The following is a 10,349-nucleotide window of genomic DNA, read 5'->3' as shown; positions in this document are numbered from 1 at the left end:
ATATTGAAATCATTCTATCATTTTTGAGATTGTTTCCCAATACAGCTTTTCCCACTCTTTTCTTGACTATTGGGGTACTCCATTTTTTCTATGGGATTCTTGCCCACAATAGTAGATATGATAATCGTCTGAATTGAATTAGCCAATTGCCATCCATTTTAGTTCACTGATGCCCAGGATGTCAATGTTTATTCTTGCCATCTCCTGTTTGATCACCTCCAGCTTACCAAGGTTCATAGATTTTACATTCCAGGTTCCTATGCAGTGCTTTTCTTTGCAGCATTGGATTTTCCTTTTACTTCCAGGAGCGTCCGTAGCCGAGCGTCCTTTCGGCTTTGGCACAACCACTTCATTATCTCTGGAGATATTTGTCCTTTCCTCCACTCTTCCCCAGTAGCATGTTGGACGCCTTCCGACCTGAGGGGCTCATCTTCCAGTGCCATATCTTTTATCCTTTTGTTTCTGTTCATGGGGTTTTCTTGGCAAAGATACTGGAGTGTCTTGCCAATTCCTGCTCCACGTGGATCGTGTTTAGTCAGAACTCTCCACTATGACCTGTCCGTCTTGGGTGTCCCTGCACAGCATAGCCCATAGTTTCTCTGAATTACTCAAGCCCCTTTGCCACGACAAGGCAGCAATTCATGAAGGGGCTACCCAACTGCTGTAGACCAAATCACATTTCCACTTATGTGTTGGTATGTGCATCCCCCCCCCCCCAAAATAGATAATATTTTAGGTTATTTTATGTAGGACAGCAACCCTGAGCTACTTTTTTAGACCTTGAAGATCAGTATGTAATAACAGAGCTTGGAAAAATAACACTTCATAAAGAACAGATGCCACATTTTCTAAGACTTCTCTCAAAAAAAAAGTTCAATATTTTTACTTTGTGAAATTAAGCTAGAATTTTAATATTTAAACACTGAACAATTTCTGTTACAATCTCACTCCCACCCTCTGCCAATCAATTGGCTTACCCTCACGAAGCTAATCATTCCTTTCCTGGGTAAATTTGTACATGCTTTTATCCCGAGATCTTTTTTGTATTCAGTTCAGAGGACATAAGCAATCTATCAGGGTAAGGATTGAAAAGGGACAACAGTTAGCCCCATCATTCCAACATCCATCCTTAAACCAGGATTCACACAATATTTGCAGATATCAACTGAGTTTTACTGACATGTTAACTGACCCCAGTACATGTTTAGTTGTAGTCCTTTCAGATGGGGATTTTATTGAATCAGAATTGGATTAGGCATCCTTCAGTCTCGCGAGACTATGGTAATGTGCTCTGTATGGAGGACTTGGAACAGCGTTTAGTGTGGCTGAGAAGGCCAATTTGAGAGTGACAATCCCTTCCACACTGAAGACAAATACAATCTGATCCCTGTCCAGCTCCCTGATTTTGCTGGTTTTCAGACTGCCTCTTTGCCTCGGCCTGATGTAAAAGGGTCTCTTCAGAATCAGAATCACCCTGCTGCATTTATGGAGTTTAAATGGAGGATCTAGGCATTATTTACTTATGAAACCTTTTTGTGTTCCTCACCTGCTTCTTTTTTTACTTCATTCTTCAAAAAATTAATTAAGGAAGAAAAATTGGAATAGTTGCTGATGTATCTTTGCCTGATGGTCTAAGGAGCTGTCTCTCTGGAAGCACTCCTTTTACGGCATTAACACTGCTGCATAAGTAAGACAAGCTTTATTTCTCACTCTTGAAGAAGCTACGTTTTCACCATGTTTACAATTGTTTCTGCATATCCCCATCCTCAGCACATGCCCAACAAATAAAAGCTTTCATGACTGCAATCCAGGTGGCCACTCCAAAAGAGACCCAGAAGGCATCAACCAGAAACCGGGCCTTTTCAGTAGTGGCCGCTCTGCTCTGGAACTAACTTCCTGTAGAAGTATGACTGCTTCTGCAAGCAAATTAAAACCTGGCTTTTTACCTAGGCCGTCCCAAGCACAAACCTCTAAAATTACTCTAGCCTGTTGTCTGCCATCATATATCCCAAGGATTTCAAGGGGGGGGGGAGTTAGGGTTTCCCCCCCTTTTAATGTGTTTTATAGGGTTTTAATATTTTTAGCTGTATGTTTAATCAGATTTTGTAAGCTGCCCAGAGTAGTGGCATGCTCACTAAATGGGCGGGGTATGAATCTAAATTCCATAGTCTGGGAGCAGTGGCAGCGAAAGCCCTCTCTCATGTCCTCACCAAATGCACCTGTGGGGTGGGGTGGGACCAATTATGGGGCAGTACATAAGCAGCATATTTTAATTTGTCACAATCCACACAGTTAATGTATTTACTGTATTCTACACAGTACAGAATGTTTTTCCTTCTGAAATTCTTTAGTACCGTCCTGTAAAAAAATATGTTCACAACACAATGCTATTTCTATTTTAAAATCCACATTGTAAACCGTGCCATTTGTTGCTCCATAAATGGTAAAAGTCTTTGTTGCAAAATCTTAAATCACTTTTCTTGCATTAATGCAATGGTACTAGAGTGAGCATAACAATTCAACCAGTCTCAAGTATAAATTTGTTAAGTGGATGTGGCAACAAAAGGAAAACTTTCAGATTTCAATACTATGAGCCACTACCACAGAAGTAACCAGTAAATGAAGATGATCAAAAAGAAACTGGATTTTTAAAAATTTTAGTGGACTTTCTGATGCTTCCCCCAGCTTTATAAATGGTAATATTTCTTTGCAAGATAAAAAGCCCCAATATACTGCACACACTTTTAATCTGTCCTATCTAAAGGAAGCAGTAGGGACTTAAAGTTTGTTCTGAAGTAAATCTTATTTATCTCTAAGTAAGCAGGCACAGAATTGCAACCACACTATATAAATTTGCGACGTTTCATTAACAGGTTGCCTTTTGGTACTGGATGTCTGTGGTTTATAAAGGTACATCAAGCTAAGCTGTTATCTTGCAACAAGATTAAGAAGAAAAATGGGGATTCTCTTGGGGGGGGGAGAGTTTTCTAATGGTCTCTCGTATACAGTTATCACCAATAAGGAGGACTGTTATATGTTCTAGCAATTTTCGGAGTTGCAGCCGTGTTCGTTTCCTCAAGTATTTCAAGAAGAAACACAAAACAAAAGCCAAAGGAGTCGTTGCAGCACTTTCAAGACTAATTGCTCTATTTCGACGTAAGCTTTCGTGGAACATCGCCCGTTCCCTCAGACCGAGAAAAAGACGCTCCGGATGTAGTCCAGCTTTTCCGCTTGCTCGACCCTTGCATTTCCTTTTTCCCCATCCGAGAGAAAGATTTATGGTTGCTGGGAGACACACCCACCCAATGAGAGGTCGCCTTATTGGCCTCCTCTGTGTGGAACGTTATGAGTGGCCGCGGCAAGTGGGCGGGTCTTCGCTGCTCCCCCCCCCCCGCGCCTCATTCTTTTTTTTACCCCCTGCCTAAACTTCCTGTCATGCTTTCGTTTCGGTTGCATCATTTCTAGCCGGGCGTCGAGGCAGGTGAGGAGACCGGCTTGGTCGGGGGAAAGCAGGTACGTTTGGCGTGGGTGGGAGGGACTGTATTTTCTGCTTCCTGCACGATCTGCTGGTGTTAGAAATTCAGCCAGACAACCGTCTTCTTCTTCGTGTCTCGGGTAGCAGCTGCTGAATGGGGTGGGGTTGGTGTCTTGAATTTCTACAAAGCTGACAGTGGCGCCGGCCTTCCTCCTCCTTTGGTATCCGAAAGGGTAGGTTTAAGTTTTTTTTTTTAAAGTATGTGTGGCCGATATTAGTCTGATAGTTTTAAGAAGTGTTTCACGGCCAGTGGAGTATTAAAGGTAGCGTGTATGTGCTAGTGTACTGCAATAGATTTTATTATACTCTCTATTCTTTTTCAGTTTTTTTCTTAGTACCCTGTCAGTTCAAGGTTAACCGGCAATCCGTTGTGCCCGAAAGCATTGTCTGACATTACACCATATACAAGCAACGGCGTGTCTGCAAGGGCTACCCGTTTCTGTTTGCCCTGCTTTTGCTGTTGAGTGTAAAAGAGAATGGCTAGTACGGTTCAGATCAGGCTTGTCAGTCAGCATCAGTTGCAGTTAAAAGCAATGGGAACGACACGAAATGGTTCTCTTTCACCCTAGAAGCTGCTTTTGAATCGCCTCCTTCCAGAATGGAAGGAAAAGTTGGTGCAAAAGTATGAGGTTTTGTCTGAAAGAGAAAAAAATATTTCTTCTCCCATATGACATTCTTTTGAGATAATTAAAGGAATGTTCACCTTTAAAATAGTTGAACTAGATGCAAACCTTTGCTACCTTCGGTCATAGCAGATTGTCAGCAGAATCCGTTATTGATAAATGTGTCATGATGACAGCTAGCTTTTAAGGCTTTTAAGACGGCAATCGAGTTACTCACTTCTAATAGGAAATCCTGCCCATAGTTTGTGTCACAGTCACATCATGCAGGCAGAACTTTGCACAAGGACTCAGCAGTGCCACTTTGACTGTATGCAGGCCTTCTTGTTACATTTCTTCCCCATCTTCTCCTTTCAAGTACTCTTCCTGCTCTATCAATGTAACTAGAGAGGAAAGTTGTCAGTTTTGAACAATAATTGTATCATGTATGTAAGGCCACAATTTGTCCCTTGGCTTAGATAGTCATTATTTGTGGCTGTTACTGGCATGTTTCTCATGATAGGGTCCTGCAGTTGTAAGATGATTCTAAGATTTTAGCAAGGGTGTACAGTGTACTAGGAGGAGGTTACCTTATAGTGAGTTTTGGAAATGCCGTTAAGTATCTTGATGCACTTTGCTCCAAAACCCCATGAATGTTGTAAGAGTCCTGCTTTCTTCCTAGTAATGTGGTGGTTTGAGGCACAGTTGATCTCTTGCACCTGACATGGAGAAAAACTCTACTTGTCAGAGGTCTTTGCAATTCATGGGGAACTTGGGGAAGGCTGATGTGTTGCGTGCATAGCTCCTGTTTCATCAGTCAATACCAAATGTGGCCCTTGAAGCCATAGAGATTGTTCATTTATGACCTAGAGTATATAGGAGAAAATATTCCTCCTCTAGGTTATAATAAACTGAAATTATTCATTTCAGTTTTGGTATTTTACTGTAAATTTAGTGCTTAATGTAGGAATTGTTTCAATATTCATTGAGCATTCATGCTGGAATATAGTACTGATGTTAGCAAATTCAAAATGATTAAGGAATCTGATCTTATGGGTTCTTTCCACTGATAAAAGAGATTGTTAGGAAGAAGGTGTTTAGAAGGTTGATTCTTAAGTGCTGAAAAATTACTTCAAGATTTTAAGTTCCATGAAATGGAGCATATGTTGGATATTTTTTCCTTTCTCCCTATCTTATGTCTAGAATGAACCTTCAAGATAATTTTCATTTCTGAATTATCTAGGTATCTATCAGAGGTGTCAAGGAGGATTAAAACACTATTAAGTCTGTCTTGCTTTAGTGGTGATTCTTTTCTCCAAATACATTTCGTCTCTTGAAGAATAGATCTTTAACAAATGAGTATGGCTTTCCTGAACACACAAATTTGCATAGTTTGTTTATGTATTAAATATTTCTGTCCTAGTCTGAGAACTGTCACAGTACTTCACAATTAAAGATATAAAGAGCAACAATAATGTTCAAAATTTGTATTCCCCTCCCCCAAAACAGATGAACCTTTCAAGGTAAAATGGACCTAGCATAATTATCACTGAAATGTTCAGGCACAAAAATAAACACCAGAGCCTGACTCTGAAAAGGCCTCAGAGATGACATCAGGCAACGTTTTCTGAGGAGATTATTGCACACGCTTAAATCTTTGAAGAATCTAAGGGATACTTGGGGTAGTTTTTACAACTTGAGCAGGCTCTTGCAGGAGCCAGTGGAACTTATTTTTCAGGAGACTTGTGTAGACCTACACTGCTGTTTCTTTTTCATTTTTGTAGTGTTTTAAGAAAGGCTGTGCTGTATTCTTAGGTATGTGCCCTGTGGTTACTGGACACTGTTATCTCAGTGCAGTGCTTCAGTTGTTAGAAATGGGCCAAAAATAATACTCTGACTTACGCATGGAGCTGATACTTTAGCAGCCTCCATAGCCCGGTCACTGTTACATTTTCCCCCCATTGTATGACAGTTCTTGCTGGCAATAAAAAAAGCTTAGTATTGCTTGAAACATAAAAGGTAAAGGTAAAGGTTACCCTTGACAATTTTTGTCCAGTCGTGTTCGACTCTAGGGGGCGGTGCTCATCCCCGTTTCCAAGCCGTAGAGCCAGCATTTTGTCCGAAGACAATCTTCCGTGGTCACATGGCCAGTGCGACTTAGACACGGAACACTGTTACCTTCCCACCGAGGTGGTCCCTATTTATCTACTTGCATTTGCATGCTTTCAAACCGCTAAGTTGGCGGGAGCTGGGACAAAGCTCACTCCGTCGCGTGGATTCGATCTTACAACTGGTTGGTCTTCTGACCCTGCAGCACAGGCTTCTGCGGTTTAGCCCGCAGCGCCACCACGTCCCTTGAAACATACAGCTTCTTATTTGTGTTCTGTCTTTTTTTAAAGTAAGAAAAAAAAATTGCCTGGCAGAATAACTAGTATGGGGACACTGAGGAACAAACTAGGCCAGAGAGCTTCAACAAAGAGATGCCAGGAGAAGAAATATATTCAGTTGCTTTTGAAACTTGGCCTTTCTTTTCAACCATTTATGCCAACATGGGCAAATTGCAGCCCATAATCTGGATAATCTTCCAAGACCCAGTTGTTACATGCGCACACACAATCCTCATCTGATAAAAAATTGTTCCCCTCCCCTGCTTTCTGGAGGCTTCTTGGAATAGGAATTTTTATATATGGTAGTGTACATCTCGGCGCTTCTGATATATTTCTGTCATTTCTTGGCTTGATAAAATCTTCCAGGGGAAAATATTTGGTCCCAAAGCAGCACCATAGTTGCCTGTTCTCATCTCCACTGTGTGCATCCCTGCTGCATTGGAGTAACATGTAGTTCACATGATTCTTTAAAGATCTTAAAGTGTTTTTCCCCTGCATGATCACAGATGGCTGTTTACAGCTAGTTTGGAGTGGAATGGCAAGCTTAAAGACGGAAAGGAATATGAATACGCTGAGCATTCACTATATGTGTACTAAATACAGAGGGATTTATTTCTGAGTAAACATTAATAGGGTTACACTGGAAATAATTGTCAGAATACTACATATATGATACTAGAGAACTCTGGAGAAACCTTCAGGATTCTTCCCATGTACCATGAAGTGTGCTGGGATGTAGCAGTTGGGGACTTCTGTTGCATCATTCATACTCAGATCACTCTATTAAGTGTTGCATACTACAACTGCTATTGCCATGTATCATATGTTCTTTGGAAAAAATGGGTCTTAATTTTTTTGTATTGCTTTGTTTCACACAGGAAAAAGATGGTTCAGCAAGTTGCAGAAAACATAAACTTTCCACAAGAGGAGGAGAGAATATTGCAGATTTGGAATACACTTAATTGTTTTCAAGAATGTCTAAAACAATCCAAAAATAGACCTAGGTAAGACAATATATTCTTGACTGAGTTCCTCAGTGTTCTACGTGAGCAGTTTTTTTGTTTCTAAATATAAACTGCTTGTTTTTACTTCTTACTTAGGTTTACATTCTATGATGGACCTCCATTTGCCACAGGGCTTCCACATTATGGACACATACTTGCAGGAACAATTAAAGACATAGTAACGCGATTTGCTCACCAGAGTGGATTTCACGTGGATAGAAGATTTGGTTGGGATTGCCATGGCTTGCCTGTAGTATGTAGAATGTTTTCTTTTCTTGATTATCTGTTGCTCACTAGTTTTATAACTCTTTTTGAATTTCTTTTACATTGTGAAAGGGCTGAGTTTTAAGTTGGCTTCACAGCAACTCAGTTATAGTGGTTGAATGCATGCTTCAGACCATGATTTCAATTGACCTGAAGAAAGGGATTTTTTGCTAAGTATTGCCTAATAGAATACTTGAATAATTTGCTACTTGTAAATAGTGTTGCTAATGTTAGAAACTCTTTTGTTGACTATGAGGGCCACTCCATTCCTTCTACGGGATTCTTGCCCACAACAGTAGATATGATAATCATCTGAGCTGAATTCGCCCATTCCTGTCCATTTTAGTTCACTGACGCCCAGGATGTCAATGTTTATTCTTGCCATCTCCTGTTTGACCACCTCCAGCTTACCAAGGTTCATAGATCTTACATTCCAGGTTCCTGTGCAGTATTTTTCTTTGCAGCATTGGACTTTCCTTTCACTTCCAGGCATGTCCACCGCTGAGCATCCTTTCGGCTTTGGCCCAACCACTTCATTAGCTCTGGAGTTACTTGTACTTGTCCTCCGCTCTTCCTCAGTAGCATGTTGGATGCCTTCCAACCTGAGGGGCCCATCTTCCAGCGTCATGTCTTTTAGCCTTTTGTTTCTGTTCATGGGGCATTCTTGGCAAAGATACTGGAGTGGCATTGTCATTTCCTACTCCAGGTGGATTGCGTTTAGTTGGAACTCTCCACTATGTCCTGTCCATCTTGGGTGTCCCTGCACGGCATAGCCCATAGCTTTTCTGAGTTGCTCAAGCCCCTTCACCACGACACGGCAGCAATCCATGAAAAATGATAGAATGATGTCAATACGAATCCAAGGCAGACCTTTCAACAACACAATACTCCAAGTTTATGCACCAAACAGCATTGCTGAGGAGACTGAAATTGAACAATTTTATGAAGATTTACAACACCTTTTAGAACTGACACCAAAGAAAGATGTTCTTCTCATTCTAGGGGACTGGAATGCTAAAGTAGGGAGCCAAGAGATAAAAGGAACAACAGGGAAGTTTGGCCTTGAAGTTCAGAACGAAGCAGGACAAAGGCTAATAGAGTTTTGTCAAGAGAATAAGCTGGTCATCACAAACACTCTTTTCCAACAACACAAGAGGCGACTCTATACATGGAAATCACCAGATGGGCAATATCGAAATCAGATTGATTATATTCTTTGCAGCCAAAGATGGAGAAGCTCTATACAGTCAGCAAAAACAAGACCTGGAGCTGACTGCGGTTCTGATCATCAGCTTCTCATAGCAAAATTCAAGCTTAGACTGAAGAGATTAGGAAAAACCACTGGGCCACTCAGGTATAATCTAAACCAAATCCCTTATGAATACACAGTGGAAGTAAAGAACAGATTTAAGGAACTAGATTTGGTGGGCAGAGTGCCTGAAGAACTTTGGGCAGAGGCTTGTAACATTGTCCAGGAGGCAGCAACAAAAACCATCCCAAAGAAAAGGAAATGCAAGAAAGCAAAGTGGCTGTCCAACAAGGACTTAGAAATAGCAGAGAGGAGAAGGGAAGCAAAGTGCAAGGGAGATAGGGAAAGTTACAGAAAATAGAATGCAAACTTCCAAAGAATAGCAAGGAGAGACAAGACGGCCTTCTTAAATGAACAATATAAAGAAATAGAGGAAAATAACAGAAAAGAAAATACCAGAGATCTGTTCAGGAAAATTGGAGATATTAGAGGAACATTTTGCGCAAAGATGGACATGATAAAAGACAAAAATGGGAGGGACTTAACAGAAGCAGAAGACATCAAGAAGAGGTGGCAAGAATACACAGAGAAATTATATCAGAACGATGTGGATATCCCAGACAATGTAGTTGCTGACCTTGAGCCAGACATGCTGGAGAGTGAAGTCAAGTGGGCCTTAGAAAGCCTGGCTAACAACAAGGCCAGTGGAGGTGATGGCATTCCAGTTGAACTACTTAAAATCTTGAAAGATGATGCTGTTAAGGTGCTACATTCAATATGCCAGCAAGTTTGGAAAACCCAACAGTGGCCAGAGGACTGGAAAAGATCAGTCTACATCCCAATCCCAAAGAAAGGCAGTGCCAAAGAATGCTCCAGCTACCGTACAATTGCACTCATTTCACACGCTAGCAAGGTTATGCTCAAAATCCTCCAAGGTAGGCTTTAGCAGTATGTGGACCGAGAACTCCCAGAAGTACGAGCTGGATTCCGAAGAGGCAGAGGAACTAGATACCAAATTGCTAACCTGCGCTGGATTATGAGAAAGCCAGAGAGTTCCAGAAAAATATCTACTTCTGCTTCATTGACTATGCAAAAGCCTTTGACTGTGTCGACCACAGCAAACTATGGCAAGTTCTTAAAGAAATGGGAGTGCCTGACCACCTTATCCATCTCCTGAGAAACCTATATGTGGGACAGGAAGCAACAGTTAGAACTGGATATGGAACAACTGATTGGTTCAAAATTGGGAAACGAGTACGACAAGGCTGTATATAGTCTCCCTGCTTATTTAACTTATATGCAGAATACATC

The 10,349-nt window shown here is 41.1% G+C and overlaps 1 protein-coding gene and 1 non-coding gene across 3 annotated transcripts in view; both read left to right on the top strand.

Moving 5' to 3' along the window:
- The first annotated feature begins 3,364 nt into the window (after positions 1 to 3,364).
- IARS1 (isoleucyl-tRNA synthetase 1) overlaps positions 3,365 to 10,349 on the top strand; it is a 117,203-nt gene continuing 110,218 nt past the window's right edge. Inside the window, exons 1-3 of one of the 2 annotated variants that reach the window (XM_020806598.3) lie at positions 3,365 to 3,708; positions 7,400 to 7,525; positions 7,622 to 7,778. In XM_020806598.3, coding sequence (XP_020662257.2) covers positions 7,407 to 7,525; positions 7,622 to 7,778 — 276 coding nt within the window. In that variant the 5' untranslated portion in view covers positions 3,365 to 3,708; positions 7,400 to 7,406. The remainder of the gene's footprint in view (positions 3,709 to 7,399; positions 7,526 to 7,621; positions 7,779 to 10,349) is intronic. The other variant, XM_020806597.3, reaches the window with a different exon arrangement.
- Positions 5,956 to 6,087, top strand: LOC140705301 (small nucleolar RNA SNORA84). The gene has a single exon (XR_012084729.1). It is a non-coding gene; the product is annotated as a small nucleolar RNA SNORA84 (small nucleolar RNA).

Source organism: Pogona vitticeps, chromosome 2 (assembly GCF_051106095.1).
Source record: "Pogona vitticeps strain Pit_001003342236 chromosome 2, PviZW2.1, whole genome shotgun sequence".
Taxonomy (NCBI): Eukaryota; Metazoa; Chordata; class Lepidosauria; order Squamata; family Agamidae; genus Pogona; species Pogona vitticeps.
Note: the sequence above shows the minus strand (reverse complement) of the source record. Positions and strands in the feature narration are given on the sequence as shown.